Below are 26,574 nucleotides of genomic sequence, written 5' to 3'. Positions count from 1 at the left end.
GCCTCTAAGAAGAGTTTTCCAGAGTTTTATCTACATTCATTTTCTTTTCTAGTTTGAAAGACATCAATAAACCTATTGAAACAGTGAATTCTGTCTGTGTTGTCTCTTCTACCTCACTATATAGTTGATGGTATTCTACCACCTTTGCCCAGTCGGCAAGAACAGCTGAAGTATTGTCATTTCTCCTCATTAAGATGGGACACGAGAGGATTGACTAGGACTTGGTCTGTGTACGGAGTCGGTTAATTTCAGTATATGAATGTTTCTCAAATTAAAGGAAGAGAAGGAATTCGCATACTTAGAAAAAAATAGCCATTCTTGGTCATTCAACTCATTAGACAACCAGACCTTTCTTAAAGAACATAAGCCAGTTTGTCTCGGCTTAAAGACTCAAAAACTTTATCATAAAAAATATTTGGTCCCATGCACATGATAATATCTTATACACGAAAGAACAGTACATTTATTTTACCAACAGCAGAGATTTTTTTATCTTTCTCCCATCAACAAGAGTGGGCAAGGATGGGAACTGCGGTAATCTAATGAGGCTACGACAAAGTCACAGGCAAAGTTTTAACTGCGGCACTTGATCGGCAGGCATGTCTTCCTTTTTATGCGTCAACATTATTTAGTCATGATGACTCGCATCATTAATTCATCAACCGTGTTGTCGACCTTCCTTTTTTTATGTATACCGTTTTCCACTCTCCTTGACTCGTGTGCACAAATATCAAGGTGCTCATCGCGTTCTTCTTAATTGATGACATGACACTTTTCAATATTAAACACAGCCTCGGAAAATGGGAACACGGGGGCTCAGTATTTAATTGTGAGAATTTATTATCTTCAAATCTGAATGTAGCTTTTTTATTGAAATTAAGTAACAAGGTGGTCTTTAATCTAGCCGTTGGATGGCAGCTTTTGCTGCTCTGTTGTGTCATTTTCCCTTGAAGCTGTACCTTCATGAACAGCTCGCAACTCAGTGACTAGTTTGTACTTCATCTGGGATTGGTTGGCATTTTACATGCATCAGGCAAGAAGAGCTTCAGCTTAATTCTCACAATCTATTTCTCTACAAATATATTATTAATTGAGTGGTCCAAGTTCTTCATCCGTGATCCCAAAACTAGAGACCATCTTACTAAAAAAACCATCTCCTTGCTCACCAAAAACCACATCCTGTGTAGCCTGCATCATGACCATGTATGCCACCAATCATTGAAAGATATTCAGGTAGACCGACTATTGAGATAAATGCATGATAAATAAAATCTACAATAACATATTTTGATGATTGATGGGATGTATGGCTATATGATGCATACCGTGTAGAATATAATTTATTAAAATATTTAAGACTTTTTGTCACTTCTAAACATGCATTTTTCTGATTGGGCCCTTTTCGTCGACGAGATTAACTAATATCAAATGGATCTTTTCTTTTTCTTTTCTTTTTTGCTCTTTTGGTAGAATGGGACCATAAGCAAATGGGCAACCTCGCATTATTTGCATCACATTTGCCTTAAAGTTTCAGTCTAAATTACAATATGTCCTATCATAACCAATTAGAGCCATAAGATGTCTTGTAGCATCTTTGAGGTGCAATGTAATGGAAAGGCATAGCACTAAATAGGTCAGATATTATGATTAGATCTTGCAATGGAAAACATTGACCCTAAAGGCTCAAAGGCCTGGCCTGAAAAATATGGGCTCAGGCTCCAATTTTATGCTCTTGGGTCCCAAAAAGGGCCAAAAATTCCACAAATGCACAAAAAAAAGGCCTACTACTTTGGTTTACAAATAGGCATTAATGAGAAGGGCAATTGTCTCTTTATGTAACTAAGCAAATCTTTTGTTTGTTGTAAGAGTTCTATTTTACACTTGCGAGGGATAAAATTAGCCACCCCCGACTGTACCTGTAATGATCTAAGATCTCTTTTAAAAATTTTAGCCAAAAAATATTATTTGAGTTTCTTAGCTCAATAAAAATATCCAAAATCTTCGTAATATACAATTCATATGGCACCACATACAAGAATACCCACCTAATTGGCAAGCTTTATAGATTACTTGGAGATGCAAAAAGATGTGCATGCCATTTAGAAGAATTGGGATCAACTTATCATTGCATTTTCCTAGTAAATTTGGCTTGAAAGAAATTCAAAAATTTTGAAATTGTTGTTTGGTTGGGAATGGGGGTGTTAATTCATTTCCAGACTCCTCCATTATCCCCATAAGAATATTCAGTACAGGCACCAATGCTAAAGCAACTAAGAGAATTTGAAATTATTAAAATATTACAATAATTAGCCGCATATGTGCAATCTATATGCTAGAAAATTTTATTTGCTGCATTCCATCAATTATCTATTTTAGACTTCTTAATTTCAAAAATTGAGATAAATATATAAATAGTTATTATGAAAATATCAAAGCAAAATTGAGACAAAATTAATATATTATTACTTTTTTTTTGTTTCAAAGGGCAGGGAGGAAGGGTCTAGAGTTCAAACCTTGATATCTAACTTCAGAGGGCGGATGTTAGATTGGCCGATTAAAAACTTGGTAGAATCAGTCTCCAAATATATTTTAGAGCATCCATATATATGTATATATATATATATATATATATATATATATATATATATATATATATATATATATATATATATATATTACTTCAGCTTATTTTATCTAAAAGAATAAATTTAACTGCTGCAGCTACAATTTACAAATACTGTAATTCCACTAACATGTAAATCCTGTTACAATACATTCTGGGAGCAAAAAACTTTATGGGTCCTGCGATGTTTTTTTTTTTTTTGGGTTCTCCCGTCCAAGAAACTTCCAGAATTGGGCCCGCCACGGCAGCCAACTCTAAGACCATTGACTTGCACCACTCCCGAGTCTGGGCGCCGCGCACGCCACGTGTCGCAAGCCTCCGTTCCCACTTTTCCACGTGTCTCGTTAACCGCCTCTAGTTCAAGAGAAGAACGGGAGGGACAAAGCCCCAGAAAAGAATAATCCTAAGAGGACATGCACTTAAACCCAAGAGCATAACCGAAGTTTCTCCATCAACAATTTAGGGGCCTCAGGTTATTCTAGTTTCACACGTCGGAAGTCTTAAGATTTGGTCCTGAAAGAGGTCTTTATAGATGGTTCAAAAATCGGATGTGGTCTTAAAAGAGGTCGCCCTCAGGGGCCTCACCCTTTCTCCGCGGAGAGAGAGAGAAGCGAAACAAGGCGAGGCGTTTCCAATTCCTAACGATTTCTAATCCTAATCTAACTCTAATTCCAACCCATTACCCCAAATATTAGCATCTCCATTCTCCCATTTTGGTCGATTTTATCCGTAGAAATCCCGAAAATCTTGGAAGATTATAGCATTTCTCAAACCTCTTTTACGAGGAAAAGGACTCGATTTTTTGCATAAAAATTCGACTGTTTTCCATTTTTTTTACCTTTATATGGTCCCGAGATCGGGCCGGGATCGATCGGCATGGACCCAGCGGCGAAGCTGCCGGCGGCGGCGGCACCAGAGGCGGTGATGCTGACGTCGGGCGCGAGCGGGCGGGTGAACGCCCTGCTCTCCCTCCGCGCCCTCCGTCGCCTCCGCCTACTCCTCCACGCCGTCCTCCTCGTCATCCTCTTTCCGTTCCGGTGGCGGCCGCGGTTGCCGCCGTGCCCGGGCCCAGCGCCGAGGGATGACCGGCGCGAGGGGAGTAGGAAGAGCGGGGCGGGGGCGGTGGTCGTGAGGGTGCCGGCGGCGATGGTGCTGCGGAGGCAGAGGGAGCTGGAGGCGGCGGCGAGGCGCGCGGCCGCGGTCCGGCGTGTGGTGGCAGCGAGGGAGGAGGGGAGGAGAGGGAGAGATTTCTCGTTGTTTGTGACGGCAAGAGGGGAGACGCTCTTCACTCAGTCGTGGTCTCCCGTCACCGTCAAGACCAAGTAAATTGAGCAATTACCCCCCTGTTTTCCCCACTTTTTATAATAATAAGCTTAAAAAATATCTAATTTCTAGAATTAAAGATCTAATAAATGGATAAAATTTGATAGATGAATGCTCAAGAAGATAGATGACAAGAAATGGGAAAATTCTTCTTTTTTTTAATTTGGATAAAATTTGGTGCAAAATCTTTTCCTTTTTCTTTTACTTGGTAAACTTATAAAATTTAAATAAAATTCTTACAAGCGATATATTTTAGAAGAATTTTGGAAGACAAAACACGATCTGTCTCGAAATTTTTTTTTCCTTCCCTTCTGTTTTGGTGTAAGAATTGCAAAACGAGTGGCTTTCTGTGATGTTTTAAGCTCACCTCTTGTTTCCATCCCCATGCTAGGTTCTATCTTCTCTCTAGAGAAGGTTCACGTTCCAATGGGGATGACAATACCAAAGAAATCTTTTGGTCTATTTGTTATTTCTTATAACAGAAATGATACGCCACCTCAGCACAGAACCATTTTTGCATGCACACGAGATTTCTTTTTCTTTGGAGTTAATTTTCAACATGCAACATCTAAAGAACTAATTGAGCAAGCGATATGCAGATATGCAAAGGTACTCTAGGTTGCAAATTTGTGATACTAAAATATTGAAAAAGCAAGAATTATACTGGATGGAGAATGTGTGGTGCTATGTTCTTTCATTTGTGGATTCCTATATGTACCAAGACACCCTATTAGGGTCTATATAATGTTCTCTCATTTTATCAAAGTTTCTTTTGGTAGTTTGTCACCTACTTCATATTTCGTGGACTTGATTTTCTGTTTGATTGAACATGAAATATTTATTTTGTGAGATTCTACATAATATTTTATATAATTATGTATGGTTTTGTATATAAGAGGGCAGGTCTTGGCGCAATAGTAAAGTTGTTCCATTGTCACTTGGGTATTATGGGTTTGAAACATGGAAAAAGCCTCTCTGCACGGAGGGATAAGCTGCAAACATCTGACTCTACTGAGACCCCACATTGGTGGTAATCTAAATACACCAGAACATCCTTTTTCTTACATTTTTTTATGGTTTTGTATATGTATATATGGTTTTATAATACTTGATGCTTTATTTTTTTGCAGAAATACTAGGTTGCTAGATCCCATCAAGACTCCATAATTAAGTGTGCTTGGGTGAGAGTAGTCTATGATGAGCAGCACCTTAGGAAATTCTAGTGTTATACACCTTCTGTTTCCTCTTAATATATTAAAAGGATAATGCAAAGAGGCAAAGTCAGAAACAATCAGCCTAAAGGACCTCTCTTATGATGATAAAACAATTAACCTACAAAGCCTAGAAAAAAATAATTTTGTAAAGAATTTATGCAAGTAATGTGCGGCAAACCTATAAGCCTGAAAATAATTCTTCATAGATTATGATAGAATGGAGCGCGGAGGCCATACAATAGAAAAAGGATATAATGAAAGAAAAGTTGAAAAACACTTGAGATTGAGGGACCTGGAAGAGGCCGGAGAGAGGTCCAAGAGGGAGAATAATGGCTGATTCAGATTTGATGAGAAGCGTTCTAGTAATTACTGAAAACAGTGCTTCTATCTACAAGTATGAGCGCTGAATGCTCACTGGATGCTTTGATAATGACCCAGGACATGGCTAGAAGGGTTGCAGAATCACCAATGCAAAAAATCTTTCTTGTTATAGTTGTTATCCCTATGCAGCACCAGACACTGTTGATGCAGATCCATTAACCAGTAACTGTAAGCATATCTGATTGACAGTAAATATATCTGATTAACCAGTAATTCTTAGCATCTACGTTGTTTTTGGTGATAGGGCATTGAGAATGAGTTCATCATCAATGAAATATACCATAGCCACATAAGAAAAAAGATATGGTGATTTTTGACTGTCAGCTTGATGCCTGTGTTGGCAAAATGTAACTATGATGAGGTGGATGCATCTGCACGACCAGAGTATCAAATGGGATTACTAGATAAGTTGATATAAAACAGAGTTAGGCGAGTAATGAACCAATGTTTGAAGCACCTCTTGCAAAGTTGCAGCAAGCAGTTTAGGAGTATAATTTCCTGCTGTGACAGGATGAATCTCAGGGAGCAAGTGGGCAGGCTTGAAATGATTGCGACCATTCAGTGAAAAACCCATATAAGAGGTGTCAGTCCTACAGATGCAACTACAACGGATTCTAGTTCCCACGGGTATTTCATGATAACAGTACACATTCAAGATTGTACATTTAGAAAATTACAAGAACACAACCAAGATATTATGACTGGCATAAGTTAAGCATTTCTATGTTTCTTCTGGGTTGACATGTTTTGATCTGCTTGTGTCTTATCTTTGTGGATTCAGCTTATCGCATCAAAGAATGAATATACTTCGATAGTTTTTGATATTGTATATCTACCTGACCTCAACCCTTTGTGAATTGGACACTGCTACAAGGCAAGAGGGTCAGCTAGAAAACTTATAACTTTATTTGATGAGATGGATTTTAATCAGTTAGTTTCTAGTCTGGTTCAAGGTTGTAATCTGTTATAACTGGGGGAATTCCTCTATTTTGTGGTGCATTTGTGGATCCTCTAGTTTCTTGAATGAATGTTCACGGAAGATTGTGGATATGAAATGTACTGAAAACTGCAAAAAGAACGCTACCCAGAGTGCTTGTCTATTATGCTAGTTGTTGTATTGTTTTGCCCACTGACGAGGGAACTCTGACAGTACCAGTTCTAAACTTAAGTTTCTTTGGAAAAATGATTTTAATTTTTTTTTTTTCAAAAACCATGCATTGGTTCTATATTAAGTTACAGATTTTTGTTTTAAAGCTTGGCCAATTATTCTACAAATAAGTCATAATAGCTTTTATTGTTTGCCCATCCATATTTGAAGTGATTCTTGGTTATATTGTTGAATCCAGGTCTGCCAGTTTTTAAAATGAAATGTAGTTATGGCAATGAACACTGGTGGAAGTGAAACCATGTTGTAGAATATGCTTATATTCCTGCTTTGCTATATTGTACTTACAACTATGGGACAAAACTTGTTCAGTTTGGTGGTCAGAGAACAACAGAGTGAATTATGGTTAAGAATACTGTTTATTGGTTTGAACTTTGAACTATTGTTGCATAAAGGCTATAGAAAAGGTATATTTGGTTTAACATCTGGAAGGTTTGATAGAAGTTTGGTTAGAGTTATCGTTGACAACTACTATTGTCTTGGAATATAATGTGACCGAACCTTATGGAGGGCAGGCATTAGTAGCTTAAGTTACTTTCATACTTTTCTCCTTTTTTTTCCTAAGAAAAAGTTGGATGTCTTCAGGTTGTATTGTATATGAATTTTGGGATAGGAAGCTTGGAAACACTAAAGTTTCAGCTCATTGGAGAATGTCAGAAATCAAGAAGTTAGAATGGCGGTCTAACTTTTTGGCTGCCTTCAGGTTCTGAGGTGACAAGGAAACTGATGACAAAATTAGATTTATACATTGGAACAATAGGTTTAGAAGTGCATATTCTGGAAAAGATTGTGGAAGATGCACTATGGCATTTACATGCTTTGCTGGTTCAAACTGTTGGCTTATGCCTTTGAGGTCAATATGTTGTTCTTTCAGCAATTAACTCTCTTGTGCTCTAATTTGAGTGGCCAACCTGACAGGCTTTAATGACCAGATAACTTTATGGCGTGCAGGTCTGAGAAAGGTCGTGGGCCTTGTATATATGGATTTTTAGGATAGGAGAGTAAAGACTATTTGTTATCATACTTGGGGTTGATGGATCCTATTCTATATAATAACTTTATGAATAGCAGGTATTAATATATGCTTCAAAGACAGTGTAGAACAAAATCTGCCATTGACTTGTGCCAATCGTACTGTATCATATCGGTAAGTTACTGGTACAGTTCCGAGGTTTGGTTTGGTATAGGTCGATATGGCAGAGTTTGTTCTACACTCTCCTTGAAGCATATATTAATAGCTGCTATTCATACAGTTACTATATAGAATAGGATCGATTAACCCCAAGTATGATAAAGTTACTGAGCCGAGCAGAACCGTCCGTACCGTCTGAAACTGGGGTGTGTAGCATACTGTGCAGACTTATACTGCCCAGTTTCGAGTAGTATTATGGTAAAAGGTGAGAAGAAAGGAGCTAGGAGCTTTCTTGGTGTGGGTTTTGTACTGTACTATAGCAACTGTACCATACCAAATCAATGATATACTAGTACGGTACCTAATACTGAAATTGCAGACCTTGGTGTAGAATAGCGCGTAGTAATATGTGCTTCCAAGAGAGTGTAGAAACTATATTTTGTGCATAGGATATATTGTCAGGTCGTCATGTAATATATCATTTCTGAAACACCGATGTTCTGGAAGTTGAAACAGCAAATTTTGTGTTCCATCTAGGAGCCAAGATTTGTAAACTTGAACCAGGTGATTTCATTAAAAGAAATTCTTCTCTTCTACGCATCCTGGTTGCTTTCTGTCCTTGAAGGCCCTATTTTTGAAAGATATTGGAAACCTAGAAAAGAATTAAAAGTTCTTTGATTAAAAAAAATTGCTAGTCAATCAAAATCATTGATCAGTAATGATTGATATCTGATTATGATCATCCTCTATATTTCCGTGCACGGGCTAATGACCACTCACTGCATGTGATGAAAAAGCGAAATCTTTTATAATTGTGGTAGACCTTGTGTGAGAAGTGTTTCAAGTAATATGAAATGGTGTTGGAGTCTTTTGTAGATTAAAGGAAATCATTTGTCATGGTGAAAACACTTTCAGTGTGCAATCTTTCATTTAATTTATGTTCTTATTACCTTCTCCATGCTCTTAGTTAATTGATAAATTCTTCTGGTCTCTTTTTTAAATTTGTGCACTATATATGTTTCTGTGCAACCATTTCTTGTCAAAATTTTTAGCTTTTTTAGACTCGACACCCAACTTGATCTGATGTGTTCGGGGGTCTGAGATGACCTGGTGCTCTTGTTGGAGGTATATATTGATTAACTTTCAGGAGTACTCAATTTGGTTTTTCAGGTTTTGAATGAAACATATAACCCTATAACTTGGCTCAATATTGGCTATAATCTTGATTGAGGCATGTCTGGTCAGCTAGTTTATCTATTCAATTAAGTTTTTAACACTGTTAACTTTTTAATAATTGGGCTCTTGTTCCCTTCTCATGTCTGTAGGCTAGAAGGCTAGAAGAGCAGAATATATATATATATATATATATATATATATATATATATATATTTATATGTATTTAATCAGTATACCAAGCATTTCATAACTGTTTGTGCCCATCATTTCCATGATTTGTCTCTTTAACTGAGAAGGCCGGTCTAAGAATTACAATAACTATTAAATGGATTGAGTAAAGATACTTGCCCTCTCCCTTGAGGCCCTATTGTTGGACATATATCAAACTTTATGCAACTGTCCAAGAGTAGGGCAGCTGTGGAGAATGGACAGCTTAGAGACTCTTGCTAAATAACTTTAACAGCAAACACAACATGGAAGATGCTTTGTTTGCTTGGTCAGATAAGAGATGATATTCGCAGGTTGTATGGAAGATATGGTAAAAACTTGCTAGACCCTTGATTACTATGCCGATTTAGTCCTCACCTTCCCCACTTTCCAAAGGGAAAAAAAAGGTAAAATAACAGGAACTAACTGTGGTGGTTTTAATACCATTTCAACTTTGAAGTATTAGTACCTGGCTTTTGAAAAGTTGTCTGGATTAACTTTTGTGAATGTTATATTTCTCCTTAGGGCATGGTGGGAGGGATGACTTGCATGGATATGTCCAATCCCTTGATTATGCTGTCACTGATTTGGTATCAACATTTAACCTAAGTGAGACCCTGAATCACATGTGGCATTAGGGTGTACATGGTATCTTAGTGATAGGTTTTATGCATACAGAAAGTATTTTTGGAGAAGGTGTTGGCAGAGAATCCAGGCTTGCCGTGCTTTTGCTTTGGACATTCAACAGGTGCGGCTGTTGTACTGAAGGTAAGTTGTTCCGAGTGTTTGGAGAGATTGGGGATTGAGATATAGTTGCCTTATTATAATGATTTTTTCTCAATTTTATATTGTTGGCTTTGCATTTACTTTGAAGTTTTTTTTCCTTGTTTCGTGAATATTTGAAGGCTACTGCCCAAAGTTAGAAGCCTGTGTTGAAGGTGTGGTATTGACATCACCAGCTATACATGTTCAGCCCTCGCACCCACTTGTCTCGGTATGGACATGGCTTTTTCTTTGCAGTTATACACACTTTGAAAAGAAAATTTCAATGTCCAGAGAATATATTATTTTGTACTTTGCACAAGTGCCATCAGGATCCCTGATGGCTATTAATCTGTTGCATCATGTGAGATGATTTCTTTGGCATCAGAAAGCTAAAATCTAATGTTAGCAAACCTATTACCTATGCTATATGGGCATCTTACCATTGTATGATCATATTCTGGATGCAACCATCTTCCTTAGCAATGCTTAGTCCGGCATCATTTGATTTTTCATAGTACTACTGTGATATAATGATATTGTTTTTAAACAAATAGAAAATTTAGTTTTAGAATACTCATTGTTGATTTTTCGCAAATGCAGTCTTGTTTTTCTTTCTTAATTTTGTTTATAAAACAAAACTTAATCAAGTTGATGAATTTTATTTATATCCTAATATATATTATAAAAAGGAACTGGATTTGAGGATTTTTCCTTTTGATTTTGCTTGACTTTTTGCCCAAAATGCCCTCGAGTTAATACTAAAATGTTCCAAAATGTTATTGACTATGGGAGCCTTTCCTTCTGGCATTTTTTTAAAGTAAAATTGCAACAAGTATTTTACTTTCTGTTTACCAAAGAATCCTTATCTATATAACTTTCCATTTCTTCTCCAGTCAAACATAAAATTGTGATAGGAGAATTCCAATAAAGAAGGTGATTGGCAATTTCCAATCTATTTAAGATTCCATAAGTTCTTTCTTGTTTACCAGATATTTTTTTCCAACTTAACAATCAATCTAAAATCAAATTTAATATTTATTATTTTGAGACAATTTAAAATCATTAGAGGATCTTTCTTATAGATTTAGGTTTTTCGGTTTCCTATTTTATTTGTTTATTGTTATCTCTTTTCAAGCATGTGGGTGCATTCAATACAAGTTAAAAATAGATAATAAGAAATGTTAATGAAGTAGAAAATAGAAGAAACTAAATTACTATGCACTAATTTTCTTTTAAAATATTTTAAACTGGAGTCTGAAAGTGTTGAATGTTTGAACTGATTTAAGATTGATTGAGAATAGTTATATGATAAACATAGAAGATCTCCTAGTTACTTGCATAAACTTGGAATTTGCCAGACCACCTTTTTATCGTGATTTGCTTTACAACTTTAAATTTGATTGGAGACAAAAAGGAAAGCTATAGGCGAGGGTTCTTTAATATGTAGAAAGTAAATTTCTTGTCATGGCATTTTTCCAAAAAGAAGGTATTAATAAAACAATAGAAGAAAGGATGCACATGACAATACTTTGGGTATTTAATATTTATGAGTTAAATCAAGGACATTTTGGAGAGAAAACAGTGGCAAACATAATCAAGATGGAAAACCCTAAGCTTGAAAACTCCTTTTGAATTTAAGCAATTCCCTTTTCATTTTGCGTCGCCTTTCCTTCTAGGATGCTGTCCACTTAACACTTAAAATATCTAAAAATATTGACCTCAGGTGCCTTTTTCTTGTGATAACATAGAAAGTCTTCTTTTTAGCAAATTTACATCAAGAAATTCACTCTCTATCATGATTAGCAGAACCATCCCGAACCAGGCGGTTTTGTCCGTTCTGAGCCGTACTGGTGGCTCACCGGTATAGTTTGGGCTGTAAAAACGGCCACCGGTACGTTTTGGGCTGTAAAAATGGCACGCTACCAGAGTCAGAGAAGGAAAAGAGAGAGAGAGAGCGAGCGGGGAAGGATAGAGAAGGAGAGGCGACGGATGCCGACGGAGGGCCGGCAGAGGCCGCGACAGTCGAGGCCGCTACTGGTTCTCCTGTTGCGATTGCCGACTTCACTTAAAAATTTTGAATTTTTTTAGCCGCTGTCGGACGCTTGTTTCATTTGAAACGGGGGAACCAACTGTGGCCTCGATGCCGCAGCCCTCCGCCGGCGTCCGCCGCCTCTCTTTCTTCCTCTCTCCCCCGCTCGCTCTTTTTTCTCTTCTCCTTTTTCGGCTCCGATAGCGTGCCCTCTCTCGATACGAGCCCAACACGACCCGTACCTAGTCGTTCCGTCGGAAAACCGGTACGGTACCCGGTATCGGTTCCTTTGACCTTGCTCTCTATAAATTGAAGAATCTTCACCTATAATTTTTTTTTCTTATTCAATAAATTTAAAATTGAATTGAGGAAAATCCCAATCAAAGGGCTGATTCAGGAAGTCCAAGACTTATTTAAGATTCTAGGAGATCTTCCATATTTACCATATAATTTTTTCCTAAAATAATAATCAAGTTAAAACTTATTTAAATATCTTTAATTTTGATACTATCCATTTAAAATTTTGAGGAGAAGATTGTGCTTACTAATATTTTTTTCTACTTTTTCTTTCATTTGTTCATTATTATTAGTTTGCTTATGTGTATGGTGTACATGCTGGTTTGATATTAAGTTTCAAGGGACATTTGATGGCTTTACATAATATAGAAGAGTAAGTTGCCCCTTTATAGGCTTTATGGTGTAGAGGATGATCTGTGAATTGCAAATCAATAATATTTAGGATGGATTTGTGCAAAAATGTTGAGGTGATAGGAATTTTGTAATTTTTGAAGTAGCAAGAGCATGCAAGTTGGGGACAAATGGTTACCCCTAGACTGTAATTTGAGGCAATTGTATTGGGAAAGAAAAAAATATAGATATGATAAAATAACAAGAAAAACTACTAAGGCTTATAATTTAGTACAAATTCTGTATCTGAGACATGAAATCAAATGGATTGGAATCATGCATGCATTTCGTTGAACACCTAACGGAGGACGATGAGCTTTTAAATCACTTGTCACCATGGGATGACATGATGAACTAGCTTGTCAATTTTGTCATGTTGGAAGTGCCTTGTTGAACTTGCGATGATCAGTGCTATTCATGATTTCTGTTAGCTATTTTTGATCTGGTTACGTTCATTCACAGATAGGTTAAGCTTAAAAGTGATCATCTTATGCAATTTAAGAAACAAACTCATCAAATAGCAAATGAACAAATATAGGAGAAACACAGTTACCTAACATCTAAAACAAACTATGGAATTGGAATGCCCCTACTCTCTATGTAATTGGATGTCTGAATGTTATTATTGATAGTGACAAAATTCAGCACACTTCATTGACCTACTTACTTGCCTTGCAATGTCATTTGACCATGATCTAAGTGACTGCTCTTGGAAAAGCAATAACACATTTAGGAATTTTTGAAAAAAAATCATTAATCGGTATGCTCTATATTTGTTACTTGGATCAATTTTTGGAAAAAAGTACAAGATGATAAGAGAACTTGGAAGTGCCCAGTTCTTGGACGTTTGATGCCCATAGTGTTAATTTCGGTATGCTCTATATTTGTTGCTTGGATCAATTTTTGGAAAAAAGTACAAGATAAGAGAACTTGGAAGTGCCCAGTTCTTGGACGTTTGATGCCCATAGTGTTAATTGTTAGAATGATTCAATTTCTTGGATATGATAATCAAAATGGCTAAGCTATTGTGGTATTAATTCATTGTATTTTCCATCATGCTCCTGTCCGTGGTCTTTTCACATAAATAAAAAGGGAAAAGTTATTACCTTTTTTGTATAGAAACTGTAATATATAATTTGGGTAACATATAATTCTTGTGTATATCCTAGAAAATCAAAAAGAAAAAGAGAATTATAATGTATGCTTGTATTATTGCTTCATATACGGTAGTGTGTTGCTTACCCACATTTAGTTTCCTTTTTGTGATAATGGCCAAGGTCTCTAGCATTGTTACTTGATGACAGGTGCTGGCCCCGGTCTTCTCCCTCATCATTCCAAGATACCAATTCGCTGCCACATACAACAATGGCCCATCAGTCTCTCGTGACCCCCAGGCGCTGAGGTCGAAGTATTCTGACCCTCTAGTGTTCACTGGTTCCATCAGAATCAGAACTGGCTGGGAGATCCTATGATTATCAACCTATTTACAACAGAATCTAAACAGAGTTAACATCTCATTTCTTGTACTCCATGGCACAACTGACACTGTAACTGACCCTGAAGGCTCTCAAAGACTGTATGAGGAGGCCTCCTCAACAGACCAATCTATCAAGCTGTACAAAGGGCTCTTGCACGATCTCCTTATCGAACCTGAATGCGATGAAGTGATGGAAGACAATCGTTTGGCTGAGCTCTAGACTCTGATTGTTTGAACAGAGCTTACAGGAGCAGCTGATTGGGATCAATGACAGCAAGCTGGCAATGTGGCACCAAATTTTTCATACTGGATGGCCAAATTGGGAGCTGGAAGGGATAATATAATGAGATACAGCTGATCACCCACTGGAATTCTGGAATGTAATTTGGAAACATTCTTGTCATATACTTCTGGTGTTATTATTGAACTTCGTAATTTTAATTGCAAGTTGAGATCTAGAGCTAAATAATCCAAGTTGCCGCACAAGCTGATGATGTGATGGAGTGTTTAAGAGCTGGTCTGCATGATGTAAACCTATGCAAATAAAATCTCAATTTTGGGATGCTATCATGAGCAAAAACTTACGCACATGACTTTTCAGGACCCATCTTTCAAAGCAGTCTTGAGAATTTCAAGTTTATCTCTAATCTTAGATATTTTCCCTGTTTCCTGTAGCATCTCTCTCTCTCAAAGTTGAAAGTTTATTAATTGTTCAAAATAATACTCAATATCTTTACCCATTGTTACAAAAATAATATCCTTATTGTATTCAGCCTATGGTAGAAAGGGTACGCTTGTGATGCAGCATCTTCCTTGGAATTATATTGTGAATATGATTACATTATATTGGGTTCCATGGGCAGCCAAACAAAGCAAATATTACGAAAGTTATGCAATGTTATGTGCTTTATTGGTTGATATGAACTGATTTAGCACTGTGTCCTCAAGTTGGAAAGGTTTGCCGCCTTTCTCAAGTCATGCTGAACCACCAAACAATGATTTATAACAACAGTTTTGGTAGCCTAATGCTGCTCAGGTCTACCTTGATATATTTATTACTTTATGTTTTCATGTTAATTTACTGTACAATTTGTCCTAAACATATCTATTATTTTATGTTTTCAGCTTAATTAACTGCATCATTTGTCCAAAACAGTTATCTGCTAATGAGGAGTTAATGGCGGTGCCGACAAAGGTATCGGAGTTTAATCATTTTTCTCAAAAGCCATGGAAGAACATAGGATCAACCAACAAGCTGTGTCCCATCTATTTGGTGGCAAGCAAGACAAGATATGCCCTAAGAAGTTTGTGAATTATTATTTTCTTATGGAAAAGCTCATAAATCATTCAGTCACAGATTGACCTTATTAAGCTCACCATTTTCCTAACAGGTACATATTTTTGTTTGGAGCTGGGACTTTTGCCGTCAACATTGCATGGAAATTCTAATAATAACATTAGACCTAGCTTAAAAAATTTACACAAATTTGATCGAAGGCATGATATCTGTGCCAATGCCAATGGAGATCATAGTCCTCATATTATCAACTGGTGGCTATAATTTTGATTGACTGCGAAGATCCCACGATGAAGATTATCCCGAAAAATACCCAATTTGATGAAGTCAAGTTATGTGAATGACTGCCATGATCATTCTTCAACTACCTGTCAAAAAACCAATGGTTTCACATTACGTAACGCCCTGAGGAATTCCTCTCTGTATCTCATGGCCTTTTACACTCCTTGTAATGATCTTATCCAAAAATAAAATTATTTCCCAATATGTTAAAAGTAATGCAAATCACTGAAGATGGTCTATGCTTTTCAAGCTTGTAAATTTGTTAACTATTGTATTTTTTAGTGGATATAAAATGATTAGTAATAACCAAGTAAAAAAGCGAACAACATACGTAATTTCCATATTCTGACTACGGGGAGGAAGATGATAGGAAAATCAAAATAATAGATTCTAAAAAGTTTCGGAGATATTAATACTGATTTATATCTTGCATATAATAGTCAGACAATGATAAGCCCGTTTAAAATGGTTCCTGCTATGATTCCTCCACACTAGTTTGAGTTTTGGGTAAGTCTGTTTGCAGGTTTTATTTTATTTGGTATGAGATAAACTTGTTATTCCAGAAAAAATTAAGAAAATCTAGTACATGGAGCAAGAGAACAACATGGATCAGCCTTCAATCATTTCTTCTTGAATTTGACTGTGTTTGATTCCCCATTTATAGGCCTCATAAGAAGCTTTACATGGTCCAGAATTTAAGCTCATTTGACAGAATCCTTAGAATAATTACCTGAAACATATATTTAGAACATAACTCTTCATTTCCTTGATCAATTATAAAGATCTTTTTAACCATTGTGCAGATCGCAGTATGTAAGGAGTGAAGTTTTCTTCACATTAACTTTGGGCGTGTAAAGAGGAATAAAGGTGAATGCACAATCATCCCACATTGCATGGTATTTTTGTTTCATTTAAATTAGTTAATATTTGCTTCCTATTTTTCTTTCACTTAAATTGATTAATATAATGTAATCGAACATTTGTCCATCGCGGCCTTCTTATAAATAATATTGATAATGATCATCAAGGACATGAATTAAATTATGTAATTGTTGAATCCCAAATAGACGGGAAGTTTTGTCCATTATTGTTTTACTTCATATATATTGCATACATAGCTTTGCAATATTAAGTTTGGCACAGGATGAAGAATTTCATTTCATTATGTCTTAAATGTAGTTGCGGAAACGACGAACAAACAAGGAAACAATTGGCCCATGATGTGATATCTGAAGTTTAATAACCTTCTCTTTTGAATGTTATTGAAATGATAGCCAACAACCTTGTGTTTAGGGACCTCTTTTTAAGTGCAGAACACCTGTTTATCATAATGTACATGAACTCATTTAAAGTTATATGAACTCAAGAGCCTAACTATAAATTATAATCTTGAATTAAGAATCATCGTAGTTAAATAATCACAGCTGGCTTACACTTGGATTATAAAATTACCAATCATTATATCTGGCACTGTCACAGCATGTCGTGGGGTTCAACCACCTTATCTCTTTGTCTTTGCTGTCAAATAATAAAAAAGGGCCACTAAACTTAGTGACCGAATCATATCGAAAAACTATGATTTGTAAGAATTTAGCCTGCCTAATAAACATTGTGCCATGCTATTTTATGTTATCACATAAACATCTGCTCATCTAACAAAGTATACACCGAAAGCAAGTTAGTTATGTAATTTTATTCTTATTATGGAAGATTAAGACGAGTGAAATGCATGAATTATTTTTTTTCAACTCCTTTACATCACAGCTCGATACATGCTCCCCAAGTTGTGCTGGATCGGAGTATTAAAAAAACTTATCAGCCAGTCTCTAAAAAAGTTCCAACTTGTCCCTTAAATGTACTTCCATAGGTTCTTTTTTTTTATGTATTTATAGCTGGGAGGGTCAATATCACTTAATCACTTTGAATACATGAGGTTGCAATGTGACTCCTCTAAATATAATGACACATTCTCCACCTAGTGAGTGATAGGTGAAAAGATTAGAGGTGATCAACTGAGATCTTGATAAGGGCTGACCATATTCCCAGTAGATCGATGGTGGGATATATTGATCGAAACTGGCTGATCAATCTATTACATGATAATTGGCAGTACAAGAAATGGAGTTATTTTGCTTGATGAGATAAGAAATCGCCAATGAGTGGTAATTATTAGATCAAAGTAGTGTAGATCATTCTCTCTTTTTTTTGATTAAATACAAAATGTATTACTGCAAAACGAAGGATCATGCAATAAAACTTATTATACAACTGTTAGCAGTTTCTAGTGGGATCAGATGAGAGCTTTTATCCACATTATCACTAACAACTTAAACTTAAAGAACACCCTGCCTTGTGCGTATGCATAATCTTATTCTTATTGGAAGCCACTTGTGGAGAGACTTCTTCTTCTTCTTTTTGAGAATATTCAAGTATTAAAGCAGCATGCATGGTCTTTTCTTAGCCACATTATATCAGAAGGAAAGTTATTGAACAACTTTTTTCATGAAAAAAAATGAAGAATATGACCTGTATTTGCTAGAAGATCTGCAACTTGTTATTAAATTATAACGATGTATATGGAAAAGTAGTTACCACCATCTACATAGTGCTTACTTTAATCTAGATTGAATATTTATTAAGATGTCTAAAGGGTCATTTTCAATAAATATCTGGCAGCCATTCATCTGCCAATCCATTTGCATGGAATCATGTAATAAAATGAAGGCGTTGAGTATGTCATAGAAGTCTTTACATAATAAGAAAACTTTGATTACATGGCATGCATGAATTCTTCTGGATCATGTTTCCTTTGGGGCTGCACCATACATCACCAATCTATTTATCGGATTGCTAATTTTATAACTAATATTGAAAATGAGAATCAAGACACTTATCATAGAACTCGGTTTTCTGGGATATTACGTCCAACTACTTTCAGAGAGCATGCCAAAGAATATTAACAATTTCCGTACGTCAATGGAATTATCAGTTCTCCACAAATTTGCTTAGCAGATAATGAAAATGCTTAGCATATAAAAATGTACAGATCTGTGTCCTTGAAGTGAATGCTCCAGACAAAGCTAGATATCATATTTGTTTATTACATTCTCTTGTTCAATTTATTGCTACATATCTCTTGATCTATAAAATTAATAAAAGTTTTGCTGCAAAAGAGAGGGAAAAAAGATTAAGAAGCAAAAGAACAATAGATTATCTTCCAAGAAAAATTTAGTTTAGTTCTTTCTAACTATATGATTATAAAGCAAGAGCTATAAACTATATGCAGATGGCTGATGTTTGCTACGTTCAGCAACTAGTTCCGACATAGGAAATGCATGGATAATAGTTGTCATAGTTTCTAATTTAACTCACTCATAGGAGCCACTTGATTTTATCTTCTTGTCTGGTGGGCTCCAAAGAAGTGACTTTTTTAAAAGATATTTTAATGTCAATAATTTGTTCAGATATATGCATGCTCTTTTCCATCCTTGTCACAATATACAAACCTTCGTTATTTTGAACGACATTTTTTGCAGTAATACCTTCAAGCAGGAGAATTATGCTTGAATGTGTGACCATGTAATATTCTGTAAGTCCTATAAAATGTTACTATAAAGATTGCTAATTGTGTACCAATTAATGTATTAATAACTATTTATTAATAATATATAATATGGGGGAAGTATATATATATCTTACTTCCTCCATCTTACCTCAAAAAATATTACTATGAAGAGGTCAAATTGCTCGTCTGTTTTGTAGACTTTCGAGTGGATTTGAACAGTTTCTAGGTTCGGTTTGATGTAGTTTAAAGAACCTCAAGCCACAGGTTTTCTTAAAGTCTACTTTATGTTTAATGAATCATGTAGCCTTTGGCTTCAATCTCCTCTCCTGGTTTCCATTAAAAAGGAACCTTGACAATGCCTGGATGCCCAATGGGGGCTGCATGCAGTCTTTGTCATGATGAATTACCAGTCATGATCCTGAATAATTTCCAAATGACCGATGTGTCATGACAGGAGGCAACAAGATTATATTATGAGCCAATAGACAGAAGAATGGGTCCTTAAATCACCAAAGTCATATTGGGAGGAATTCAGACTTCAGGTGAAAAAGAATGCAAAAACTTCCTTGCTTAAAAAAGAAAAAGAAAAATAAAAAGAAAAAACGTTAGAAAAAAAAAAAAAAAGAAATGCCAGTTCTGGAAAAATCAAAGAAATTGAAGAAAAAAAAAAGAAAATAGAATACCAATGAAAGCTCTTGCATAAGCAAGGGAAGGGCAGCAACTAATTAAAGGAAGCAACAAGATTTAATTACAGCTTACGACTAAATCATGCCTAAAAATACCAAGGTAATTAAATATTGAATATTTGACTATTTCTAATTCTTTTTTTAGGAATAGTTTGAATTATCCCCAGTGCAATGAGATATTTATGAATACCCATAGTGATAGTTGTAGTATTACAAGTGGTTGGCTTCCGCGATATTTAGAAGTCATAAAATATGATAACCTATGGCCTTACTCAAGCCATATTTGAAGTTAGATAGTGTTATGATCCAAGATCTTACCTAAAAATAACTAATTAGAAAGTGTTATTTAGAACTAAACCTGCTATATAAATATCCAAGATATTTCTAGTGCATAACCAGTATGGAACTAAATACACTCCCACACATGTTCTCACATAAACCCCCATTTAAACCTCTAACATCTCAAATGGGCTAAAGGTCTAAATCTAGTCAAATCCAATTAAAAACTCCACAATAAGTTTATGGTCAGAACCAAAATGGTACATGCTGCAATTTTTTCTAGAATCCTAGTTACATATGGTCTATGGATTGGGTCCCTTCTGATACCATTTACGATGACTCTCGGGGCCTTACTCAAAAATAACTAAATGGAAAGTATTATTTGCATTCTTGAGTCTTGTATAAATATCCAAAATCTTCCCAATGTGCGAGTCCTCACAAAAAATAGGCTTCTATAACGTTTCCATTTATTTAGAAAAGAAAAGAAAAAGAAAAAATGTTGGGTCATGAGAGCTCTCCATATGCTTAACATGTGAGATGTCCCAGAGAACATATGAATATTTGTATGATTCCATACTTCTTTTTATCTTGTTTAAAAGATATTTGATATCTTACATAGTTTAAGAGGAAAATATTGGGAAAAAGAATTGTAAGAGACTAGAGGTCCTAATGAAACAAGTTGATTGACTAACTGGCAATTCAGATTAAAGAAATCTTTGAGTTCTTTAATAACTACAGCAGATGAGAACGAAGTTGGAAGTATTGGACTGTCTTTGGTCATCGTAGTTTTTTTTTTTTTTTAATGATTAACTTATAACCACTAATATAATCATGTTGCACCTTGACCTTTTTGGAGTTATATGAGAATTCCTATTGGATGGTATTACTATAGAGGTGAACGGTGTTCGCTCTTGTGGAGAAGGTAGCTTCCAAGAAATGACGTACATCAGTTGAGTCTGAGGCATTCAACATGCAATGTCGGATTTGAAGGGATCATGAAGAATCTGGTGACGATGTTGGCAAATATCTATGGATGCAGTGAAATTTTAAATGTTGCATAAAAAAAAAATGAAAGGAAACATACACGGGTCGAAATTTTGGTGTTAAATTGAAGCTTACTTGAATGGAAGATTTCTGACATATTAGCCAAAAGAAAATGGTAATGTAATTATATGAGAGATTCAGAACTAATTATTCTTCTAAATCAGGTATATACAGCCCTTAGTTTAAGAGATAAAAACTATTTTTATGCATTCCAATTATTGGTTAATCCAAAATGTCATGAATGAACTATACGAAATAAAAACCTATGCGATCTCTACCTAGACATTAAATACTCTGGCTTCTTAATAGCAACCATGATAAGAATTTCATCATCTGTATATATAACAGCCTACCGATAGATGAAATGCAGCAGTCATGAAAAATTCAAGAGGAAGTAAGTTACAGAGCCGACACATTTCTTTGTTACTCTCTGGCCGGTACTAAACCAGATTTACACTCTGACAATTAATGTATGAAGTGCTTCTCCCTCTTAACCCAGCTAAAGTAGACTAATCATTAGAAAAGAAACGTGGCCCTTGTGAGTTTGGCAGTCCACTGAACCGTGACAAAGATTATTTGATCCTTTAGCTATAACTAGCAACTGCTTTTATTCAATAATTGGCTATAAAAATGTGATGGTTTGGAACGGATCGATGTTGCCTATTCATAAAGTTTTCCGTCCTTTGGGCGGTTGTGATACAAAGAATAAGACAAGCACATCAAATAGCATATATATATATATATATATATATATATATATATATATATATATCCTGGTGTGGGTCCAAAGTTCATGGACTTCACTCTCCACCTTCATCACCCTCTTCTTTGTAAATGCCTCCTCGCATTATTGGTCATGGTCGCCTCCATGCAACTTGGTCATCTGTAAATCTTCTCAGTTGAGTATATACTTGATCGAGTCAGCTCGATCTCTAAACGCTAACTAAACAAGTTCTACCGAGGCCAGATTAAAAGAAAAAAATCACTGAATTGATTATATAAAGTGTTGAAGGTATTCAGAAATGAACAAGCAGCAACACGAATTTAGTCTTGTTCTTGCAAGTGCTTCCGTCTCCGCTGATTCTGGCCTTTTTATCATCACCAACTCGAACCCAACTCAAATCTAGCTGTTCTTGCATGAAACACGAGATTGACAGGAATGGGAAGGTCTTGCTCACGTGAGCAAATTAAATACGCAAGTGGGTAATGCAAGTTGGCAAGCATGATGAGGGCTTTTCGGACCTGATCCCTTCTGCCGCCCCATTCTTCCATTCCGCGTTAACTTCAGAGTTCAGATTAAAATACGCCCTATTGTCCCTCATAACAAACCCTCCGGATGCAAGGAAAGGAAGACCCAAGTAGGAACGCTCGATCTGGGTTGTTGAGTCCTGGTCCCCGGTTTTACTTCTCCTTTCTCTTGTCCTTCTCTATAAGACTAATTTCCAGCGTGAAGATATTCCCATTTCCCACCAATTGCAAGCTTTAACATGCATCATCTTCGTCGTCAGAAGAAGCTTATTGCCTTCTCTCTTCCAACTTGCCAATATTTAATATATTTTAGTGCGTAGAAAGGCCCTGCCCACCATCCCCATCCCACCTCCTTTTTTATCTGTTCATTCTCCTCTTTCCACCCCTTTGTTCCATTTGCTTTCTTCTCCTCCAACCCCCAAAAGCAACCCCTCCCCCTAGCACCCCAAATCCTATCCTAACTATCACCATGCCTGAAAACCAAAACCAAGGAGAGGTGAGCTCCTCTCTCTCTCTGTGTGTGTGTGTGTGTGTGTGTGTGTGTGTGTGTGTGTGGGTGTGGTGTGTAAGATCTAAATGATGACAAATTCAACTTATCAGGTCATGTGGCCTAGATTGGTGTTCAACAAGCTGCTTCGACGGCCTCGGGGCAGCTATTCCTTCATCGCGGACTTCCCGAGCACCGAGATGCAGCTCGAAGTAGCCAGTTTAGATGATCCCATCAGCCTGAACAGACGGTCTAATGATCAAATGGACGCACAAAAGTACAAGTGAGCTCTAAAACCGCTACCTCTCAACACTTTTTTACCGTATGCCCTTCCTTCCCCACAGCATTCATTGACAACGAATCATATTAGCTGGGATTTATCCTAACACGCACGGGTGCTTTTTTCTCTTGTTTTCTCCTTAGGCTGTTTGTTAGTACATGGAATATTGGTGGTATCCCACCGCCCGATGATCTAAATTTGGAAGATTGGTTAGACACGAAGAATAACTCCTATGACATCTATGTTCTTGGGTACTTTCATTAATTAATTTCTTATTTCAGATTTAGCTGGATTTGGTATTTAAGATGAGTGGAAATATCCATAAAAATGGAACTTAACCACAGGTTCCAGGAAATTGTGCCGCTTAGTGCCAGAAACATCCTAGGCCCGGAAAAGAGTACAGTAGCCAAGAAGTGGAACTCCCTCATTACGGCAACATTAAACAACTCCCAATCCAGCACACAAAGAGGCCGGGAATCCAAGCAAGGGGAGAAGCAGAAGTTGTATCCAGTCAAGCAAGGCACTTCCGAGGAAAGCATTATGCAAGACATTCGATGCATCATAAGCAAGCAGATGGTAGGTATTCTAGTCTCCGTGTGGGTGAGAGGTGATCTCCGACGATACATTCGCCACCCTAGCGTCTCCTCTACTGGTTGTGGCGTTATGGGCTTGCTAGGGAACAAGGTATTTCCTGCTGTTTCTTCATTGGCTTTAGAATATTAGTGATATATGTATGCATTTTTAAATCAAAATAATATGACAAATTTTGTATATATAGACCATCAAAAGTGTCAGAATATATAATTCTTTTATTTCTTTAAAAACTTATATTCGTGCATTCGCCATGCAGGGTGCAGTGTCGGTTAGGTTTTGCCTGCATGAGACGAGCTTCTGCTTTGTATGCTGTCATTTGGCTTCAGGAGGAAAAGAAGAGGATGCGATGCACAGGAATTCAGACGCCATGCAGATATTCACGAGGACAAGCTTTCCTCGTCGGCGCCCTTCTCTTGATTTGCCACAAAAGATTCTGGATCACGAGTGAGTAAAATGAATGAATTGGAATATTAATTCTACATATATAGCAATCGATATCATGTTTATTCTCTTGCAGAAAAAAAGGTCATAAAGAATTTGGGGCAGTTTGAGCTGAGAGTTTATCTTATTTTAATTTACATAAACTCTCTCTCTAGATATCTCTCCATCAGATGTAATACAAAGCTGATTTATTGTTTTCAATTACTCTCAGCCTGTTAATCCAAATTTCGAAAAAAAGATCACAGTATGCAGGCTTCTTGTAATATCAAATTTGGCAGTGGAAAGTTGGAACAGCCAAAACCATGTTCACAATTAATCATGTCTCTTATAATACGGTCTTATTATGAGTACGTGAATTTTTTCGAAAAGATATTTTAAGTACGTGATTTAATTAAGGAAGACAGATGGATCCCACGTCATGACATGAGATAAGTTAAACCGCCAAAAATGGATGGTCGGTCATTTAGGTAGACCAAATCAACCCCTACCGCGAGTGATTCAGATTGAACTGCAAGCTCTTGCTTATGAGGATAGAATTGTTCCACTTGGATATATTTATCAAGCGATGATGATATCAAAAGCATTTGATATGAGTTATAACATTAACTACGACTATGATCTCTACTTTAATATTCATTTGAGAAAGATAACTTACCAAATGTATTCTTTCTTTAAGAAAAACTATAGCCTGCATTTATACTAATGACCTCTACCTACTGCATACTTTAAGAAATACGCACAACTTCTTTCAGAGAGACAATTGGTCACCAAGATTATTTATTTTTCCAATCCGTGCAGTCGGATAATCATGCTTGGAGACTTGAACTACCGAATCTCCTTGCCGGAGGACAAAACACGAACACTGGTGGAACAAAAGGAGTGGAACATTCTGTTAGAGAAAGATCATGTAATGAACAACATCACTCTCCAAAACCCTATACTTTTTTTTTGAGAACCAGTCGCTAAACTCCCGAAACATGCAGTTGAGGGGAGAGGTCTCGGAGGGTCGGGCATTTGAAGGTTGGCATGAGGGTGCGATCGCGTTCTCTCCCACGTACAAATACTACCCAAACTCAGATGCATATCATGGGTGCATTCAACGCAAAAAAGGCGAGAAAAGACGAGCTCCAGCATGGTAGGTTCAGTAACATCCCGGTCTCCTTGGAACCAATTAGTTTTTATTGCTGATAACCAGGGATTAAGATATGTGACCTATGGATCCACAGGTGTGACCGGATTCTGTGGCGTGGGAAGGGCTTGAAGCAAAACCTATATGATCGATGCGAGTCTAGATTATCCGATCACCGGCCTGTGAGAGCAATTTTCACCGCAGAGGTTGACGTCCCGAGAACTAAGAACTCCTTAAGAAGTTTTTTCTTATCGGACAGATTGGATCAAATCGCTAGCGATACTGATTATTATCCAATGGAGACCGTATTTTGGAGTTCATTGTGAGCTTTAGCTATCATATGGGCGACCACTTTCGTCAAGCCTCCAGAGAGCTTGGGAAGCTATTTTTAGTGCAATTAACTTTCTGGTCTCTCCTCGCATATATGTTTAGAGAGAGAGACCATAACCCGGTACATAATCCTATATCCAGGTTTTATAATTTGTTTATAGCAGAGATTATATAGTGTTAGTGATTAGGCCTGTCTAATCTTTTACTCAGAAAAAAAGGGGAGGGAAAAAGCATCACATAAGAGTGTGTCGTGATGCTGTACGTTTTGTATGGACGAGAAAAAGAGATCGAAAGTTTATTACTGATAAGTTTGCTTAAAGAATAAAAGAATATTGGTGTTCGTTCGAGAAAATGTTGCATGGATTTCAGAGCCTTGCGTTGTATGTGTGCATGTTTGATGTGGGCCTTGAAAGTTGGTGGGTGGATGGGAAGAGGACAAGTTAATTATCTCGCAACGCACGCTAATTATGTTCCAGAATTTGGATGTTGGGGGGATTGGACTCGAGCTGGATGTGACCTTAAAGAATTACAGCTCGCAGGGCTTACTCTTTTTCTATTTGAAGGCACTTTTGTCCCCATCCGTTGTCCTTGTCCAATTTGGTTGCCAATCACTCTCCCCCTATGTGGTGGTTCCATGCTTGTTAGACCAAGCATATACATCAATGCAATATCTCATTATATATTTGGGCACAATTATTTTACTGCTTAGCAAAATATAATTCAAGCAACTTCT

The 26,574-nt window shown here is 36.6% G+C and overlaps 1 protein-coding gene and 1 pseudogene across 4 annotated transcripts; both read left to right on the top strand.

Annotated features, from left to right (window-relative positions):
- The first annotated feature begins 3,134 nt into the window (after positions 1-3,134).
- On the top strand, positions 3,135-14,819 carry LOC108510688 (uncharacterized; annotated as a pseudogene). Its single transcript, XR_016395837.1, has 6 exons — positions 3,135-3,945; positions 4,850-4,934; positions 9,731-9,811; positions 9,900-10,005; positions 10,127-10,215; positions 14,007-14,819. The product of XR_016395837.1 is annotated as an uncharacterized LOC108510688 (transcript).
- Positions 14,820-22,656: 7,837 nt separating this feature from the next.
- Positions 22,657-26,193, top strand: LOC103713205 (type IV inositol polyphosphate 5-phosphatase 9-like). Of its 3 annotated transcripts, XM_008800046.6 has the most exons (8): positions 22,659-23,076; positions 23,181-23,350; positions 23,491-23,598; positions 23,692-24,031; positions 24,198-24,385; positions 25,181-25,289; positions 25,366-25,517; positions 25,609-26,193. In XM_008800046.6, the coding sequence occupies exons 1-8, from the start codon at positions 23,050-23,052 to the stop codon at positions 25,835-25,837; spliced, it is 1,323 nt and encodes a 440-aa protein (XP_008798268.3). In that variant the 5' UTR covers positions 22,659-23,049; the 3' UTR covers positions 25,838-26,193. The 3 variants fall into 3 exon arrangements, with proteins under 3 accessions (XP_088557916.1, XP_008798268.3, XP_088557917.1); XM_088701790.2 differs by lacking the exon at positions 23,491-23,598 and having other exon boundaries at positions 22,657-23,076; XM_088701791.2 differs by lacking the exons at positions 25,181-25,289; positions 25,366-25,517; positions 25,609-26,193 and adding an exon at positions 24,459-24,682.
- Positions 26,194-26,574: the final 381 nt, after the last annotated feature.

Source organism: Phoenix dactylifera, chromosome 7, assembly GCF_051530095.1.
Source record: "Phoenix dactylifera cultivar Ajwa chromosome 7, Ajwa_hap1_PhDact_Kaust_v1.1, whole genome shotgun sequence".
Taxonomy (NCBI): Eukaryota; Viridiplantae; Streptophyta; class Magnoliopsida; order Arecales; family Arecaceae; genus Phoenix; species Phoenix dactylifera.
This window is presented reverse-complemented; position numbering and strand designations above follow the sequence as displayed.

Coding starts and splice junctions, on each gene's coding strand:
- LOC103713205 (XM_008800046.6), top strand. CDS start 23,050: ATGCCTGAAAACCAAAACCAAGGAGAG. Junction 23,077..23,180: donor AAAACCAAAACCAAGGAGAG/GTGAGCTCCTCT, acceptor TCAACTTATCAG/GTCATGTGGCCTAGATTGGT. Junction 24,032..24,197: donor TGGGCTTGCTAGGGAACAAG/GTATTTCCTGCT, acceptor TTCGCCATGCAG/GGTGCAGTGTCGGTTAGGTT.